We start from the raw sequence: 19,284 nt of genomic DNA, 5'->3' as shown, positions 1-19,284 counted from the left end.
TAACAGATAAATGAATGGAATTGGAGGCTATTGCAATGCCAATCAAAATGGAATGTCAGTAAGGCTTTAAGAATCCCACAAATTGAATGGGTTCTACCATGACTCATATGCCCTCCTAGCATAATCCTGACAAACGATCATAAAACAAAAATAAATCCTCCAAGTGAAGTGAGCACTATTATCTTTAGAAAGCTTCAATACTTGATTCAGCTCTTGTATTGGATCCCACTAGCCTGTATGTTGATGCACCTAATCAAGTGTTCAGTGAGCATATTGTTTGCTGAGCATTTGTGCATGCACGTGTGCGTCAATACACCGTTGACTGTTTGTCATGTCGGTGAGATAATTCTGTCGGTCGCTATCTGCGGTCATTATTCATTCAAAGCAGCGTAGAAATGTGCTTAGCCAGGAGGAGGGTGCCGCTTTACGGGGCAAAGCCAGCCAGCCCAATAAAGAGGCGACTTTGTGAGTCGTCAGCACTTTTTCCTGCTTCTGAGGTTGCACAAAATGTGCCTTGAACCAGTGAGGTTGTTGAGGAGTTTGTTAAATTTTTAATGTGTGATAATGTCAGACGAGTCAAATCTGAGCCACTTAGAAGATGCATTAAAGCGCATTTGATTACGTCCGGTTTTGAGTTAACGTTCTGTTTGGTTAGGGTTATCTAACACACTGAGATGAGGTGAACCAGACATTCATTCATAAAGTACAATTAATACAGTGTAGTTCTATGAATCATTTGGATGTGGAACCTATGTCGAAAATAATCAAGGTATTAATTTAGTCGTTTGTGACTTGCTTAAAAATGACTTGTCAATATGAATTTTTTATTTTTTATTTTACAGCTGAAGAGTGTTTGTGTAAAGCCTGATCCACATTGGGATGTTTGACCTTGATGGAGGTCATCCTCGTCTTTCATCGCAACACATTGCGCAGTCTCAAGTCAATCCATTTTTGTTTATCTCCAAGAGACTTCAACGCACTTTGTTCCGCTTGCGTTAAATGCCTCCTTTTAACCTTGCCCCCGCCTGTCAATACACATTTGAATTTTGTTCCACTTTCTCCGCTCAGCACAGCCCTACTCTCATCTGTTTGGAAAGAATATTTTAGCCTTTTGGCCCACTCGCTTTTCTTCTCTTGTACTTTTAACACTTTTTTTTCTCCGCTCCAGCAGCCTGGCAAGTGATTGACTTCAAGTAGCCAGACTCCTCTCGCCCACGTCTCCTGACCACAGTGATGCATTCTGCGAGGTGAAGGACGGGGAGGGAAGGAGTGACCCATGGCGGATTGCGTGAGAATATGCACTCAATGACGCCGTTTATGAGAGTGGCGAATGTTCAATTTGTAGGTTCACGGCTGATAATGGCGTCATTTAGTCTAATTTCTGAGACATTAAGCAAAAGTGCATCTCGGGAACAGTCGGGCCGTGCAGAAGAACAGAGTACAGCAGTACAACTGTGTGAGTGTTCTTGAACAAGAGGGTCTCTATATTTGTTCCTCTTGATGGGGGTGGGGGAACCGATGGCCATTGAAAAAGAAGGTACGGAACAGGCTCATCGACAATGACATCCTATGCATTTATGTTCGACTTCACTCCAATCCTAATTAGGCCATCATGTTGACTTGTTGCGAATGAAATTAGTCCGTCCCCCCTCAATCAGGGTTTCTGCAGGTATCAGCAAATGTAATTGAATGATTTTTTATTCAGTTTTTAAAACAAGTTAAAAACAGATGTAATGCACACATCCTACCACATATGCACGCACGCGCGCATTATTCTAATACTTCCATACATACATGCATAGTTATGGCTGTCAAGTCTATTCAAATTTTTAATCGCTTAATTGCATGATTTCCATTCAGTCATGATAATCACAAATTAATTGCGCATTTCATATCAGTTCTGAATGTACACAAAAAACACTGTCATACTCTGAACATAAAATTGGAAAAATTGACCGAATAAAAATTTGGTTGTGTATTTTACTTCAGTGACACAAGTCATTTTGTTGAACTTATTTCAACGTTATTTGAAGTTAAAAAAGATATACTACACAGTTAAAAGGAGCGTGAAACTGTTTTGTGTTGACAATTGTTCTGCCCCAACCGGCAGTTGGTTTTAGCGTTTCATGTTGGATATTGGGACAGGAATGATCTGAATGTGAAGAAAAAATAGATCAGCACTGTGTGGGAGTGTATTGCATGAATACTCACTTGTATTGATGCAGTATTACATTTGTTGTCAATAAGATCCTTGAGACATTAGGGGAAAAAAAAACTGAATGTCACCAAACATAAGAAATGCTCATATTTCTAAAAAAATAATACTAAAGAGTTGATCTTTGTCCCTATGATCAAGTTCAGGATTCCGTTTCACCCTTCGGAACTTTCATCGGTACTGTCCTTGCCCGCCGCCCTCCAGTCTCTCTTGCGCTTCTTTGTGGAATCCGAGTGTTTATGCGAATCGTTTTTCCTTTTGCGTCTCTCTCGGTCCTCATATGTCCTTTCCTTTTTCTTACTTTTATGATGACTTGTCGTCCTGTTGCTGTCGTTGCTGCTGGCTGTCTTCTTTCTCTTTCCCTCCGCTTCTTCCTCTTTTTTCTTCTTTTTCTTTTTCTTCTTCTTTTTGGAGCGTTTCGATTTGGACGCTTTACTTTTGTGATCTTCCTCCTTTGTGGTGCTGCTATTGTCATTGGAAATAAGGGCGCAAACAAAACAGGAATGAAAATGCTTGTTGTTTCAAAGTGAGTGCTGTTCCAAATATTTTAGCCATCTAAAATATCATACGGGGCGGCACGGCAGTCGACCGGTGAGCACATTTGCTTCACAGTACAGAGTTTGAGTTCGACTGCATTTCCGGGCCTTCCTCTGTAGAGTTTGCATGTTCTCCCCATGCCTGCGTGGGTTTTCTTTGGGTACTCGGATTCCTCCCACATTCCAAAAACATGCATGGCAAGTTAATGGAACACTCCAAATTGTCCCTAGGTGTGATTGTGAGTGCTAATAGTTGTTTGTCTATGTGTGCCCTGCGATTGGCTGGCAACCAGTTCAGGATGTACCCCACCGACTGCCCAAAGACAGCTGGAATGGGCTTCAGCGCGCCCGCGACCCTTGTCAGGATAAGTGTATTTGAAAATAGATAGATGAATAAAATCTCAAACATCTGTCAGTATGAGGCTGTGCAGCTCTACATGCACGCAACACACTAATAAACAGCCGCTTCAATTGATTAGCTCATCATCAGATAATAAAGAGCCTGATGAGTGTTGTTAACGTGTCAAAAAAAAGGGCTCTCCTTATCTTGGTAGCAAACTGAGCTTTATTAATTTTGTTAAAAGAATCCCCACTGGCGCAATCTCTCCAGTCATAAAACAAACAAGCAGGCAAGAGGGGATATTGGGGATGGGGGGGATAAGTCAGTGGAGCGCCCCCTTCTAATGTGGTGTGAATTAGACCTTATCCGATGACCATTCATTGCAAAAGCGTGACATTTACCTGTCACTCTCAAATTCTTCAGGGTAGAGCTCCTTGAAGCCACTGTGTCCCCACCTGCACACAAAGCACTCTTTGCTCAGGTCATGATAACTCGGAAAGCCACTAGCCCAATATATAAATACTGGCAGCTCAAAATACCACCAGCATAATCAACATTAAAATATACTGTAGTACATAATAAGTTAATGTCCATCAAAACCGAGGAAGAGATTTCATTCCAAAATTCGCTTCAGCACAATTAGCGAGTCATTGCACAAGTGTTTTTTAGCGGAGAGCTCCCAAACTGTATCCACAGGGAATTTGGAAATCCTGCTTTCACTGGTTTCTGTGTCAGAGGCAAACGAAATAAATGCCGGGTCCTGTTGGTTACCTGTCTGGATCGTTGTCCTCAAAGTCATAGAGTTTACGTGTCCAGTATCGTGCCTCTCTATCGTCATGCTCTGAGGAAACTCTGGACGGATAGGATAGTCGATCGCAGTGCATTTGACCTCTAAAGAAATGTCAGAACATTATGCCATGGTTTTGGTGACCAAGCAGTTGACAGTGAAGCTGCTCCTGTACTGTACCTGATTGTCTTGGTGGCGCTCATGTGACTGTGGTTGGACATTTGGACCTCCCAGCCCCGCAACTTCCACATCTCTGACTCTTCCTGGATCTGCAGTAAGTATTCAAAGCAATTTTACACATATCCCATAAGTGTCTTTTGCTTCTTCTTTACATTTTAATGGCTTGTGATAGAGAAAACACGGACAATATGATAAAGTAGTACACACACACACACACACACACACACACACACACACACACACGCACACAACTCTGTCCTGAAAGGAGAGTACAATCTAGTTAAAAACAATAATAGTATTTACACCAGAAAGTGAGTCATGCTGAATTATTAGGATGGCTTTGTCCCATTATGCAAATCAGCCACGCAGTTCCTTGTTTGTGAAACATGTACAGTAAAACGCCACCAATTCATGATTTCCGCCTGTAGAACCCAACTAACGACTATTGTTGCCTCTTCAATTGTTTCTTTTTTTTCTTCCTACTCTTTCTGTAATGCCCTAAAATGGGGCCTCAACACTGCTGATTAAGCTACCATGTTAGTGGAGTAGTACAGTACAGGTATGCCAACGACTGAGAGCAGCGAACATCAGAGTGAGGGAAGATTCCGGTCGAGGTCCGACAGAAAGGTAAGCCCCCTCAATGTGTTGTTGACAAAGTAAGAAGGGTGGTAAACTTCTTAAGATAATCCAGAGAAAGGTCCAGATCGTTACTGACAGTGGTGGAAGTTTAAAAATTAAAATTCAACTGTGTGTCTCCAGCAGTGTACATATTCGACACATTAACAGTGGGGGGTTATGCACTTGTATGATAGAATACTTACAAAACACCACAGGGTGATTGATTGCAACTCTCTGCAAACACCTGTTCCCTCTCCATTTGGTGTCCAACACGTGAGTGATTTTACTGTACAGCATTTTGTTTTCATAAACGGCTTTTCACTTTTTTTTTTTTTTTTTGTATGACACATACAAATGCTATAAAACAACTTTGCTTGCACATTTTGTAAAGGTTTTCACGGTTTAAGTCAAGGTGGTTTTATGAAGACCACTCGTGCTTTTGTCTCCTACCTTGTTGTGAGCATCAGTGTGGCGGATTACATTCCGCAGCAGAGTCTTCCCCAGAGTCTGTTTCGACATGATGAAAAACCTGACACGGGCACAAAAGGTACGTTTTAATCACACACGCCGGTGAGAAGAAAAGAGATAAAGCAACGAGCAATAGTAAAATGTCAATTGTGGTTAGTAGCGATTTACGTGGTTAAAACTGTTGACTAAAGCACACCACAAACGACAAGTTATGATACTCACACTTGATTCGCGACACTAATATTTGAAAAGGCACTAATAACGTGTCTCTTCTGTTAAACGTGGACTTTTACATGACAAAGAAAAAAAAGGCTGAATTAAATTTATACCACTCGCGAATGTCGTTGTGTCTTCCGCATACGTCATTACGTATTTTCCAGTAAAAGCGTGGCGCCTAATGGCTGTGCAACCTGTCAATCGTCATTTGAGCCAATGAGCGTAAAGGAGCGTAACCGACCGTTTAATGCCCTCTTGCGGTTTCGAGGGAACGTGTCCGCTCAACGTCAGCTCAACCGTGATTGGACACTGGACAGGACACGTATGAGAATCTTCCATTCTTCTATTTTAAATGATGCCAGAAATTTCCTTCCAAGCTCAGTGTATTTTAATAATTAAGAATTACGAAATACGTCAAAGTGTAAACTAAGTTCACCCTGAGTGAACTACATAAAACAAAGTTAAGAAGATAAATTTTATATACTGGTACTTATAAATTATAGTAATACTATGGTTTGTTCTTGTTCTGGATTTTGAACAACTTATTGAATGTATTCAAGAAATGTGGTATATATAATGAATATGAGTCATTTGATATAAAAAGTAGAAAGAATAATGATACATATATACAAACCGAAAGGTGTATCAATAGATAAGCATAGTACACAAAAGGGTAAAAGTATTTGATGAAATTTAGATTTCTTCTTTTCTTTGGTATTGGAAATGATCAATATACATTATTGCTCAAAAAGGGGTAGGACTAGATAAGTTGTATACTTCTTCCTACTCCTTTGAACATATAACTGTGATGATGTTTGTATTACTTACTTTTACTTTTATTTTCCTTTCATAATTTTTGTTTGCATTTTGTCATGTTATTGTATGTTTTATATATGTTCAATAAACAAACAAACAAACAAACAAACAAGTAATTTGAGTGTCCACATTCAAAAGTCAATTTGTCTCTTCTCGTGCCATCTTGAAAAATGTATCATTTATCACAGCTCGAAAAACAGTTTCATCAGCAAATAAAGGAAGAAGATTGTTGCAACATGCACAACGTTTGCAAGTCATTCATGTAAGTCAAAAGCAAGAACAGGCCCACAATCGATCCCGAGGGTATCTCCGAATTCTAGATTTGTTTGATGAAATACCATTCAAGAAGTTAGAATTGTATCGTTGACTGTCTTAAATCCTTTGCTTAAATCAAGAAAACTACCAAGAGCAATTTTCTTCCTCTCGAATGCAGATGAGGAATGGTTGAGGAGTTGCAACAAAGCATGCTTCGTGGAGTGTTTCTTACGAAAACTACATTGTTGAACATACAGAATGTTATTCTGAACTCGCTGCTGTGAGAGTCTTGCATAAAGAATTTTTTTTTTCCCGCGTCTTACTTACACAGCATAAAATAGCCATCCATTTTCAACACCGCTTATCCTGGACAGGGTCGCGTGGAATTCCTGGAGCCTATTCCAGCTGACTTCAGGTAGAAAGCAGACAACACCCTGTACTGGTCGCCAGTCAGTCGCAGGGCACATGTAGAGACAAACCACCATTCACACCCACATCCACACCGTCACTGAGTGGAACCGATCCCGCGCTACCCGCACACTAGTAAGACTTCAAGATAAAATAAATATTCAATATTTAAATGTGGTCAAGATGCTTTCTATAAAAAAGTTCATTAATATTTAGGTTGAAATATTAAAAATAGCTAATAATTCCCGTGGCAATTAGAGATGCACATGGTAGTTATGTTTAATTGGTGTAAAGATTATGAGGGGGTCCTTATCTTTGGATAATTTGAAGCCTGCGACATAATTACAGGCTTCTATAAAAGAATGGATGTTTTTCCTCTGTAATTCTATTCTCAGGCTGCATAAATACAGTATAGCCTTAATCATCCAGCTGTTGGCTTCAACACACATGATGGTCTCTAAATACCTTCACTGCATAGATTTCCATGAATCTTTTTTAGAAACTCTGTGCAGGATTACAAATTCCGAACTCCCCTTCGTCACGAACGCGAAGAAGCTGCAGCAAGAAGAGGAGGAACGAAGATGATAAAGGGGAGGGGGTAAACACTCCCAAACGGAAAAGAGCCATGTCTCATAAGGTCCTAGCACTGAGACGAAAGAAGGAATAACAAAGCCACAGAAAGAGAGGACGACGAAAGCAAATACATGCAAATGAGGAGCTGCATCAGTAGTCGCAGACACAAATGCATTGTGTGTGTGTTTGCAATGAGAGGGCAGGCATTGCACTGTGACTGGTGCTGCTGAGCACCAATCTCTCTTCTGTCTGTGATCCCCCCTGCAGCTTGGCACCATCCAGCCAGGCGAGGACGGAAGGAGGCTTTCCAGGGCTTTTTGATTTGGGATTTGTATGAATATGAGAGGATTTGGACCACGTCGCCGCCACAGCCGCCACTGTTCTTTTCCATAGCGCGTGTGAAACGTGGAGATTCATCCGGTTTGCCTCGCTCCCCTCGGCTGTTATGGTCCTGCCTGAGAATCAGGGCATCACCCGGACGTGGGGCTCCGGCTGACCGCAGCAAGCACACTCCAGTCATGGGGGCCAAACAGATGAAATGGTAAGCGTCATTATTCTCCTTAAAAAGAATTTATTAGCGTTAAATAGTACTATAATAATATCATGAGTATGTACCTGACAGGAAGCAGACACGCATCCTCTTTTGTCATCAGTGATGTACTGACGACGAATCACATCATCCATGTCGTGGAACAAGACGACAGTGACATCTTCAGTAGGCTACTTATTGTCTGCCTGTTTACGGCGCCAATGGCTGTGGGTGTGTCTCAGTGAGGCCGGATGCTATCGCCTAGCAACCTCCCTCTCCTTTGCCTCATTCTATTTTGAGAGCACATGTTGTTCAGTGAATAGATAGATAGATAGATAGATAGATAGATAGATAGATAGATAGATAGATAGATAGCAGTCACAGTATTTAGTTAGGTAGGTAGTTAACCACAAAGCCACACAGCTGCCACCAATGCTTTTCTAATACTGTTACATTAAATGTACTTCAACTTCAGAACACCTAAATGGTGACAAGGTTCAGCGCCTCAGCCCATCCAAATCCAATCTTGAACCCAATCCGCTGAGTTAAAATAATTCACCCAAACTTGTGTAAGGGTAAACCAGTCTGCTCAAAATCCACAGCTATCCAGCATTTGGGTTAGGAAAACAACCCAGTATTGTTTGCGTGTGTCTGTGTGTGATGAATCTGAAAGCTGGATATGAGAAAGCCGATGTACTGCAAAGTAAATTCATAGATTTTATTACAAATATACACATGTTTGAATTGTGGAGATACAGCATTGAAATTGTTTGTCACCATTTCATTATTATGATTTTTTTCAGGATTGGCTAAATGCTAGAACTACCTGATAAAGTGACAAAATATGTTAGCTATATTTATTGATAGCCCAGCTTTCAGCGGGTGAACGTTATGCTAGACCGGGAGTCGGCAACCTGCGGCTCTGCAGCCGCATGTGGCTCCTTAGCACCGCCCTAGTGGAACCCTGGAACTTTTTCAAAAAATTTTGAAAATGGAAATACTGTATATTTTTTGTTTTAATACGGTTCTGTAGGAGGACAAACATGACACAAACATTCTTAACATTTTCCAATGCTGTAAAAATGTGTAGAATAAATATTACACTTCAACATTTCTGTCAACAAGGATTTGCGTCATAGCCTGCGACACACGTGTCTATTAGCAGGGTGGGATGCCAGGCAGGTGACTGTTGTAAAAACAAAACCAAAACAACCAAGAAAACAGCGTTTCATGTACAATTCGCCGAGGATATTGGCGAAGAATGGGAAAGAAGCATTTTTAAGCAGTACCGTAAACTACGATAGCATAAACTCGTTCATTTTAGCGGCCGTGATGGCTGTTGCTCCTGATGGCATGCGTGTGTAAGTGTGTGTGTAAGCGTGCGTGTGCGTTAACGGGTTGATCGCGGGAGGTTGGTTGATCGAAAAGTAGATCTGCCGTCAAAAAATGTTGGGCACCCCTGCTTTCCAGATGCACAGCAGGGAAAAAAAAACTTAATCACGAAGGCTCATTGTCTATTTATAGCCAACTTAGTCATTTTGATAGTTGGATAATATGGCTAATATAAATACATACCGCATGTGTTACCTTCATTATGAGGCTTATATAAGGCTTTTTTTTTTTTTTTTTTTTTGCGGCTCAAGACATATTTGTTTTTAGTTTGGGTTATTTTGGTCCAATATGGCTCTTTCAACACTTTGGGTTGCCGACCCCTGTGCAAGACTGATCCATTCTGCTTTTTCATTTAGGGACACCATCCATCCATCCCTTTTCTCAAGCCCTTGAGCTGCAGCCTATCGCAGATGACTTTAGGTGAGCGGTAGGGCACACCCTGGATTGGTCACCAACCAATATAGACAACCATTCATGCTCAACTTCACACCTATGGACAGTTTAGTCATTAATGAACCTAAAATGAGGTGGGGACTCGAGCCGAAATCTCTCAAATAAGAGCCAGGTATGTTACCCACTAGTCCACCCTGCTGCCAGCTAATGCTGAACTAATTTGCGATCTAAAGGACAAAAACAATGGGAATTTGAGCTACGACCACACTTGGCAACTCTTCATTCTTCTCATATGACACTGGTATGGAAATACGAGTTCAGAACAATCCCAATAAAAATAATCAAATCTTAAGAGTGCCTCGTTGCGTAGTGTAGGGAATCCAGCCAAACCCCCAACCCAATTCCATACCAAAATAACAAACGAGTGCAGGCACACTTTTCACCCCATCACATGGGTTGATGCTGAGCTGCTGCTAATCTCATGTAAATCCTAATCTGAAATTGAGGGTTCCAATTTCTCCTCAGTCGAATTGCGCCTCCCCTGTTACAAAGCAGTCGACCAGTATAAAAACAAATTTGTTTATTGAGCATCTGCAGCCACAAGTGGGCGGAGGAAACAATTTAGTGGTGATTCAAGGTATCTTGAAGGTGTCATCATGTCATCAAATCAGGTGGAGATTAGGACGGGGCGGCTTGCTCTGATTTCCTTTGGAGATACACTGGGCCTTATCACTGCAGCTTCTGATAAGACACTCATTCACTTGATGGCTTTTTTTTCGGGGGTAAGGGGAGGTGTGACCTAGAGCCTTTCTCCAAGACAATGGTGGAAAATATCGTAAGGCTCGTCCCAGAAATATCAACATCTAATATTCCACATGGTACCGTGTCAAGTCACCAAAGTCAGATATTGATATTTGAGTGTGAATGGTTGTTTGTCCACAAAACATATGTGGCCTAGTATTGACACCCTTAATTGGTTTCCTGTCAGCTGTGATAGACTCCAGTTCACCTGTAACATCACGTGTAATAGAAATTGGATGGACATACATTTATTTGTCATTCACATCGTGTCCGTTGAAAGTGCGAGTCGTTTGCTATTTATTGCTGGCCTTTAACGGACAAAAGGTATTTGTTAAGAGTCAAATCTGAGTTCTCAATCATAGGATGTGTGTTCCGCCTGTCCAGTAGACTCAAATGTGCAATGCATTCAACCTCATGAGGTCTCCTTATCTAAAATTTTTTATTTTCCTGGGTCACGCCACATGTTGCTAGGCAGAATTAATGGGGCTCAATCATAACTGTCCTATAGGCCTATGAGATTATTTCACACAGAAACACACTATGAATTCCTCCAAAAATAAAGTGTAGAATAATTTCACATATTTAGTATGTCCTCTGTATTAAATATGAAATAATTGTTGGATCGAAAGGAAAACTGCATCCGATGCTTTGAATACTTCCCCAATTTTACGCCACCACTGGGTTGGATATGTGTATAATCATGGCATCAATCAAATTGTGAATTAAATTATGCAATGTCATGAATAATGACATTTGCCGGACTGAAACACCTCAAAAATGAAGTGTACTTTTCATTCTTATTTTGAATCTTTCTCCTCCCAAATTTGATCACAGTAATAATTTGGCTGTTGCTCTGGCATAAATTCAGTTAATGTTCAGTATTTAGCAACATTGCTAATCAGCCAATCTTTATTTTTCGGATCACTTTTGACTTGGTGTGTGTATCTTACATTATTGTGTGTTCATACTTTGCTGCCCTGAGTGATGAACATTCCACACTAATCATACATTATTCTCATTCTGATTAAAAATGAGTATGCTAATGTTAGTATTTTGTGCCCTTTGCACGGGAGTTATTACACCAAAATATCTCTAGACTATCCCACAATAGTCATTTGAATACATGTATTAGGACTGCTGTCTCTAAGGCTTTTTGGTGCTTTAAAAAGACCCAATAGAATCACTTAAAATAGTTCCCTGAGCAGTTAGCTTTTTTTTAATTAGCATTTCACCATAGCAGCATTTTAGTATGGCCTTGTTTGTGTGCAGCATCATTATTCAATTTCATGGGGCATCATTATGTAAAAAGAAATGAATAACTGGAAAGCAGCAACAAAGAGCACATAATGTCTGGCAAGCCGATAAAATCATATAAAGCATGATGCCCACTTTAGAGTGGAAATGCGATTAGCTTAGCCCCCCCCCCCCTCCTAAAAAAGAAAAGACCATCTCTTCAATCTAAATCATCCAACATATTTTTTGCCACTAATGCAATGCCTCTAGATGTTTTGTGGTTTTATCCTACACTGCACTTAAGCCTGCAGTTTTGCTCCGCTTAGCCTGGGTAGCAAGAGAGTTTAAATTTTTTCCATCCTCTCTTTCCCACAGAGTTGTTTTCCCCCACACACATAGGGGGGCTAAAAGGAATCTCTCCTCTAGACATAATACCACAGTTCATAGTTTACAGTCACTTCATCTTATTTCTATCAAAATAAAGCAAAGCGAAGATGACAGCTTGCCTGCCTTGCCTGTCATCAGGCTGCTTCAGATTCACTCCAAGCAGACACAAAATAGTGGACATGCACTAAACGCATGACCACCATCCACTGCGAACCTCAACGAACCCCTTGGCTCACAAGGTAGCAAAGTATGTGAAGAATTTCCTGCGTCATGCATGCATGCATTTCTTCGCGATCATGTTGCAGCCTGTGTCAGTGAAATTGTCAAGTCTGGTCCATAATCCGTTCCATCATGGTGGTTAGATTCCAATCCCTGCTGTAGGAGGTAAAATGATTTCATAAACTTCACGGTCAAACCAAGTTGATGAACTGAGGCTTCAAAATCATGACAAATCAAGCCGTTGTCTCAACTCAAAAATGCTGAAAGTGTTGAAACCAGTAGTTCTACAGGGCAGGCACTCAAAAGACCAAGCCAGCCTGAAGCCCGCTGGTTGTCAATTCGAAAAAACATAAAAATTAAAAAATAAAAAATATATTTAAAATGGTTGACGCCTCCCCCACACCCCAGCTGGCACTTTGACCTTCCTTTGCATGACATTTGCACACTCCCGGCTGACAAAAGGCATTTCAGAGCAGATGTTGCACTTTGGGTGTTCTGCTGTGTTTGAAAATGTAAACATTTGCAATCATCTACCCAGATGGGTTTGATTCAGAATTTCCCTGCCCCTCTGAAAACCATTAAAAACGTATATCAACATTTTATGCACATTACTATATTTGTGGCTGCTCATCTGGCAGGAGGGACAAACTGTCACAGTGCTGCCTGCGCTTGCCATCTGTTTCAGCCTCAGCTCAGCCAGCCCTGTGCGCTCCCCCAAAGAGGAATATGCGGTCACCTGCACCAGCGACACGCCCGGACAGGAAACCATCCGCCATCAGCCTGAGGAGCAGCAGGCAGGACTGGGCCATGACAAATCAGAGCTGACGGACAAGAAGCAGCTCACAGGTTGGTTGGCTCCACATCTCATAATGTAAGACATGCAATACACAACAGTACTGAGAGTCACAGTGCCATTGCCAGCAAGGCCTTCTCTGCTAGCCCACATATCATCAATCATCAAAACAAATCAAAGTCATTTATTAGGACCTAGCTACCTCGCATTGGCTGGAAAAAAATATGTTTCCATAGCTTTGTTATTGATATGAAGTATTAACAAAAAAAATGCTAAATTGGCTGATTACAACAAATTAAAAAATAATTCTTGTGTTTTGGTTTTTCCAGATTAGTTACATTTTTTATTAACACAACAGAATGCAATGGTTTCAAAGAAGAAAAACAATGTTATATTAGGTTTTCTGAAGAGCTAGCTAGCTAGTGTTGAAAAACACGTTTCCATAGCTTTGTTCATGTTTTGAACAAAATGCTAAATAAGCTACTGAGAACAACTGAACATTTGCAAATTGTAGGCATTTTGTCAGATCAGGTGGAACCTTTTTTTATTAATTGCCGCAACAACAAAATTAAACATTTTCAAAGAAGAAATAAATTCACGTGATATGGGGTTTTTTGAGGTACTGTAGCTAGCTAGCTTTGGGTGGAAATTTCTGTTTCCATAGCTTGGTTAACATTATGAACTGAGTGACAAAAAATACTAGGTTAGCTAATTATTACAACTAAGTTGGCAGAAAAATAAATATGAAATAAACACTCTCTGATTTCAGAGGAGGTGTCTTTCTGTGGGCTGTGCCCCTCCCTTGGGCATGATATGCCAGAGGAAGAGAAGTCCTGGGAGGAGCAGCTGGACATCCACCAGGAGCAGCTGGAGAAGGAAATGCATGAGGCCAGGAGGATGGTGTTACGCCTCCAGGTAAATAAGCAACATGTTCTGAATAGGGCCATTTTAGGTTTTGTGAAGTCCTACGGGTGGCACGGTCGACAACATGGTTAGCATGTCAGCCTCACAGTGCAGAGGTGCAGGGTTTGATTCTGGGTCCAGCCTTCCTGTGTGGAGTTTGCATTTTCTCCTCGCACCTGCTTAGTGACTATTTGACATTAATGACAATGACTATTTTGTTTGTCCCCAGGCTTTGCTCCTCAATGGCTCCCTCCCAGAGGATGACCCGAGTGGATCTGTGAGCTTCGGAGACAACAGGGCAAACGGCGAGCAGCAGCTGGTAGCTAGTCCCTTCCCTCCTGTATCCGCCTCTTTGTGTGACCGCTCAGCCCTTCTGTTGTGTTGGTGTTATGCCGCCATCGCTCTTGTCTGGAGAGCGCAAATTAATCTCACTGATCTCACGGGCTACCCTGTCAGCATCCCCTCATGGTAGCTCTGACATTGTCTAATTAGGATGCTCTTACTGTTTCCCTCTGAAGGTTCTCACGCGCAGCTGCCTGGACCAAAGCGTGGATGAGGCCCTTGATCTCAAAGTATGTGAAGTGAATCTAATCACATTTGTGCCTTTGCCCCCCCCCCCTTTTTTTTTTTTTTAACGTCTCTCTTCATTTGTCCAACTCCTAGCGGGAACTCCTGAGACACAAACAGGAGGTGCGCCATATTCAGGCCATCAAGGTAAATGAATGTTGGAAAAGTCATTAGAAAGTATCGACAATAGTTGAATACTGATTTGGATCAGAAAATTGGTTTTGATGTGAAAAGATGTGAGTGAATCGGTCCACAAACTAATTAATGGGTTCTTGAATCATATCACACGTGGACATTTGACAGATTATCAAGACCCACAAAATATTGTTTTTTACTCTACGGAACACAATTTTTGTTGAGTTAGGTCTGACAGCTGTTAGCTAATTTTTGGGTGCGGAATCCAAAACTTTTCTCTATCATGTCAAGGTTTTTGAGCTACAGGATCCACGTTTTTCATATAAATATGATATTATGTATGTATCTATAAATAAAATGGAATAGTTGTTTTAAAATAGATTTGAAAACAAAAAAATGGAAATTGAAATAGAACTTATTTGTACAAGCTAATATATATATATGTGTGTATATATATATATATATATGTGTGTGTGTGTGTGTGTGTGTGTGTGTGTGTGTGTGTGTGTGTGTGTGTATGTTGTTCGATCGTACGTATGAAAAAAGTGTGTTGACTGTGCCGGCGCCATGGCCGTGAAGTCTTGCCATGCCCCCACTTTTAACAGTTGGCAAACAAGAGGGGATTTTCAAAATAAAATGCTGCGCTGCGAGGTGCAGACTTCGACTCCAGGCGCCGGCCTTCCTGTGTGGAGTCTGCATGTTCTCCCCGTGCAGGTGTGGGTTATCTCTGGGTACTCCAGTTTCCTCCCACATTCCAAAAACATGCATGGTAGGTTAATTGAACAATCAAATTGTCCCTAGGTGTGAATGGTAGTTTGTCTTTGTGTGTCCTGTGATTGGTTGGTAACCAGCTTAGATCGGCTCTGGCACGCCCGCGATCTTTTTGAGGTGGCTCTGCTCTGAATATGATGTATTTGGATGTTGAGTATCTGTCTACTGATCTCCTTGTGACCTTGGCTCATTAGGATGCCCTGCAGCAGCGACTGTCTTTGCAAGAGGATGCTGTGCTGCAGCTAAAGCAGGAGCTACTGAGGAGCAACATGGCCAAAGATCAGCTGGAAGGGGAAAATGTAAGACCAGTCATGAGTTTTTGAATTATTTGACCATGTTGGGCCACAGTCACAGCCTGAAGATGGTAAAAATGTACTTTACAGGTCGTGCTCAAAAACAAGCTGAGCGAACGCAACACATTGCTCGGCGAGTATGAGGTATTGTGTCCTAACATGGATGCGCTAATCCAATCTCAAGGTGTGTTATGAGTATGCAGACACATTTCTTTTCATTTCTTTGGTTGCCATAGCAGCAACTCGGGAGGAAGGACAGGATGCTTCAGCAGCAAAAGCACGACGAAGCTCAGCACAAAGCGCAAGATGTTAGCCACAATCGGGTAATGCCATAAAAAGCACACGACATGGGTATATAAATTATATAAACAGTGAGGTAGTGGCGACCAGAACTGCATCACAGTTCTGAGGTTCTGTGTTCAAATCTTGGCTCAGGTCTTCTCCCTGTATAGAATTTGCATCTCTCCAGTGAGATTGAGTGCAAGACAAATGTGGACTTTTTTACAAAGAAATAGGCACCGTTTACCCCATTTGTTGCCAGAATAAATGCATTTGGAACCACATTATACAGTACGAAGTTACTCCAACTCCTAGTATTACTGTATTCTCATTGTCAAATGTGTGACAGTCATTCAGGAGTGAAGGTGGTTACAAGAGCTCTCCTCCAGTATTCCAGCACAGTGCACCCGTAAGTACACGTGTTTCTTTTCCCCATAACATTCCCAGCATGTTGCCAGAAATTGCAGTCGTCATCTGATGTCACAGGGTGAGGAGCTGCAGCTGGTGAGGGAAGCCCTGCGTAGTTTGAGAGACAATTTCTCCGGCCATGACCCACAGCATCACACCCTGGACACCCTTGAGCAGGGCGTGTCAAGCCTCATGGACCGCCTGCACTCGGAAGCCCAGCGACGGCAGAACAGAGGGGTACGCTTGCTTACAGGGAGGTCAATATCACTGGAAAGTGCCTTTGGTGTACTGATCAAAAAATGACTCAGTCATCATGCAAATGTTGCAGAATAATGAAACTAAACCAATCATTTGCATGCATACCAGGAAAATAAGTCCACCCTGTCATCCCTTTAGGAAACCCTCAATGGTATTGCAACTAGCAAATTTGCCTTTCTTCTTGAAAAATAAATATTGACACTTACATTTCATGATATTCATCATATTATGTGTGTTGTTTGAAATTGTCAAGCTTAATTTCTACTTTGTCACAGTGAAATGTCATTGTCAAAAAAATTTAAAAATGTCAGAAATTTTAAATATTTTTGTTCTACAGTCAGCTTGCTGATTGGTGATATTGACTCATGTCAAGAATGACATGTGAGCATTTTCTGTGAATAACGGCACTGACTTACTTCCAGGAATTTAAATCGCCGGGTCGCAGAGCCAACTCTTCAGACCGAGACTCATGGCCACCGAGCTCAAGTGAGGCGCATTAAAATTTGTCATCAGTTTTCTGTTTCATCACTATTGGCTGTGAGATGTTATAAAAGCCTTTTTGTGTCGTATGCTTTTTTTTTTGTTTTATTTGCAGAAATGGCACACTCTCACAGCAGTCCAGGATTGGATGGCATCGTGTCCACTAAAGTGCTGTACTACACTGATCGCTCCCTCACCCCTTTCCTCATTAACTTACCCAAACGGTGAAAAGTAAAAACATTTCAAGTGTTATTCATATGACACTGTATATGTACGGCTGGATGGAATTCAGTACTATCGAAGTTTCGACATGCTGCGTTCATGAATGAAGAGATCCGAAGGTTCAGTGTCTGGCGGCATGTCCTCACAGGCTGGGCGAGGTGACGCTGCGAGACTTCAAGGCCGCTGTGGACCGGCAAGGCAGCTTCAGATACCACTTCAAAGCGCTCGACCCGGAGTTTGGCACCGTGAAAGAGGAGGTGGGAAATTATACCGCCCGGAAATTAAACACGGCAGGAATAGAGCGTGATGTGCTAATAATAGCGTTGCCTGGTTCATCCCAGTTGAAGTTGATAACAGTGAACAAGCACTCTTTGTTTTCCTGGATTATACAGTGCATCATTAAAATATTCAACGTTCTTTACTTTTTGTCCATCTTTTTGTGTTGCAGTCACATTCCAAAAATGTTTTTTTTTTTGTTGTTTTTCCCCAACAAAACTCCCCTTTGTGACAATGTGTGTTGATTTTTGCAAAATCACAGTCGCTCCATAGTTTGTCACAGCCTTTGCCATGCAGCTTCAAATAGAGCATTCTGTTTCCACTGATCATCGTGGAAATGTTTTGACAGCTTCATTGGAGCCCAACTGTGGTATATTCAGTTGATTGGAGACGATTTGGAAATGCACACACCTGTCTTATATAAGGCCCCATCGTTGCTAGGACATCTCAGAACATAAACCAAGCATGAAGTTAAACGAACCGTTTGTAACAGGATTGTCTCAAGGTAAGGGAATGGTGCAGAAATGTTTCTAATGAGCTTGAGCGGTGCTGCTCAGAGTATTGACAGAAACTCCACAAAGATACGCGCGCCAAGGTTGTGATATCTTATTCCAAAACACCGTTTAAGATGCCGATGATGAATGACAAAATTACTGAGCAAAGGCTGTGACCATTTTTATTTTTGATTTTATTTTCTAACGTTTCTAAAATATTGTTCTTCATGTGGTCACTATTTCGTGTTGTTTGTCAAATTGCGAGGAAAATAACGAGTTCAATTTCTTTTGTAGGTATTTCAGGATGGCGCGGTGGTACCGGGCTGGGAAGGGAAGATTGTAGCGTGGGTGGAGGAAGACCATGGGGAGAGGAGGTAGAAGCCCCCCCCCCAAAAAAAAAAAAACTCAGTTGTGTTCACTGGCACAGAACTTGACTGAACACTTGGGACCAATGGACTGAAATCAAGATTGAAATATTTCATGTCAAGCAATACTTGTTAGACACTGTTTACATCTCATAAATGTGGACATGAAATCAGTTATTTTGATAGCAATGGTCCCTAAAAATTTTAATTAAATTAACTGTAGTATTAAGACGGAATGGATCTTCACTGCCATTTTCCACAAGTTCCACATTGCCAAATCGTGGATGTTTGCCACTTGTCTCTTTCAGTGTTTTAATAAACATTATCGCATGGACCATCCATCCATCCATCCTTATCCTCACAAGAGTTGCGGGGGGTGCTGGAGCCTATCCCAGCTGTCTTTGGGCAGACGAACAACCATCCACGCTAATACTCACACCTAGGGACTAAATTTAGAGTGTTCAATCAGCTTGATATGCATGTTTTTGGAATGTGGGAGGAAACCAGAGTACCCGGAGAGAACACGCAAACTCCACACAGGGAGGCCGAAGCTGGAATTGAACCTGGTACCTCTGCACTGTGAGGTCGAAGTGGTCCAGTGGTTAGCACGTTTTGAATGTACAGAAGCTTAAACGTCTTATACAGAAAGGGCATGACGATTACAAAAAAGAAAT

The 19,284-nt window shown here is 41.5% G+C and overlaps 2 protein-coding genes across 7 annotated transcripts; one reads left to right on the top strand and one right to left on the bottom strand.

The window, feature by feature from the left end:
- Positions 1-1,680: 1,680 nt before the first annotated feature.
- Positions 1,681-5,519, bottom strand: nkapd1 (NKAP domain containing 1). Of its 2 annotated transcripts, none has more exons than XM_019874382.1 (6): positions 5,367-5,519; positions 5,127-5,205; positions 4,059-4,147; positions 3,863-3,982; positions 3,493-3,546; positions 1,681-2,680 (listed from the first exon to the last, which is right to left on the bottom strand). In XM_019874382.1, the coding sequence occupies exons 2-6, from the start codon at positions 5,193-5,195 to the stop codon at positions 2,371-2,373; spliced, it is 642 nt and encodes a 213-aa protein (XP_019729941.1). In that variant the 5' UTR covers positions 5,196-5,205; positions 5,367-5,519; the 3' UTR covers positions 1,681-2,370. The 2 variants fall into 2 exon arrangements, with proteins under 2 accessions (XP_019729941.1, XP_019729942.1); XM_019874383.1 differs by having other exon boundaries at positions 1,681-2,677; positions 5,367-5,518.
- Positions 5,141-18,949, top strand: dixdc1a (DIX domain containing 1a). Of its 5 annotated transcripts, none has more exons than XM_019874381.1 (16): positions 5,141-5,223; positions 7,680-7,953; positions 13,052-13,212; positions 13,929-14,074; positions 14,292-14,381; positions 14,581-14,634; positions 14,726-14,776; positions 15,730-15,834; positions 15,919-15,972; positions 16,065-16,151; positions 16,457-16,516; positions 16,594-16,752; positions 17,196-17,259; positions 17,369-17,477; positions 17,624-17,732; positions 18,540-18,945. In XM_019874381.1, exons 2-16 carry the CDS (start codon positions 7,931-7,933, stop codon positions 18,621-18,623), a joined length of 1,356 nt encoding a protein of 451 aa, XP_019729940.1. In that variant the 5' UTR covers positions 5,141-5,223; positions 7,680-7,930; the 3' UTR covers positions 18,624-18,945. The 5 variants fall into 5 exon arrangements, with proteins under 5 accessions (XP_019729940.1, XP_019729938.1, XP_019729937.1 ...); XM_019874378.1 differs by lacking the exon at positions 5,141-5,223 and adding an exon at positions 6,957-7,588 and having other exon boundaries at positions 16,068-16,151; positions 18,540-18,949; XM_019874377.1 differs by lacking the exon at positions 5,141-5,223 and adding an exon at positions 6,962-7,588 and having other exon boundaries at positions 18,540-18,949.
- The last annotated feature ends 335 nt before the right edge of the window (positions 18,950-19,284 follow it).

The sequence above is a fragment of the Hippocampus comes genome, unplaced genomic scaffold, assembly GCF_001891065.2.
Source record: "Hippocampus comes isolate QL1 unplaced genomic scaffold, H_comes_QL1_v1.1 scaffold125, whole genome shotgun sequence".
NCBI classification, from domain to species: Eukaryota; Metazoa; Chordata; class Actinopteri; order Syngnathiformes; family Syngnathidae; genus Hippocampus; species Hippocampus comes.
The sequence above is the reverse complement of the archived record's forward strand: the minus strand, read 5'-3'. Positions and strand labels throughout refer to the sequence as shown.

Bases quoted from the DNA above. Each gene is read 5' to 3' on its own strand.
- nkapd1 (XM_019874382.1), bottom strand. From the start codon at position 5,195: ATGTCGAAACAGACTCTGGGGAAGACTCTGCTGCGGAATGTAATCCGC. The intron at 3,983-4,058 runs GTACAGTACAGG...ACATTTCTTTAG, and splicing joins AGCGCCACCAAGACAATCAG to AGGTCAAATGCACTGCGATC. The intron at 2,681-3,492 runs GTAAATGTCACG...CAATGACAATAG, and splicing joins GAAGAATTTGAGAGTGACAG to CAGCACCACAAAGGAGGAAG.
- dixdc1a (XM_019874377.1), top strand. The intron at 14,382-14,580 runs GTAGCTAGTCCC...TTCCCTCTGAAG, and splicing joins CAAACGGCGAGCAGCAGCTG to GTTCTCACGCGCAGCTGCCT. The intron at 16,753-17,195 runs GTACGCTTGCTT...ACTTACTTCCAG, and splicing joins AGCGACGGCAGAACAGAGGG to GAATTTAAATCGCCGGGTCG.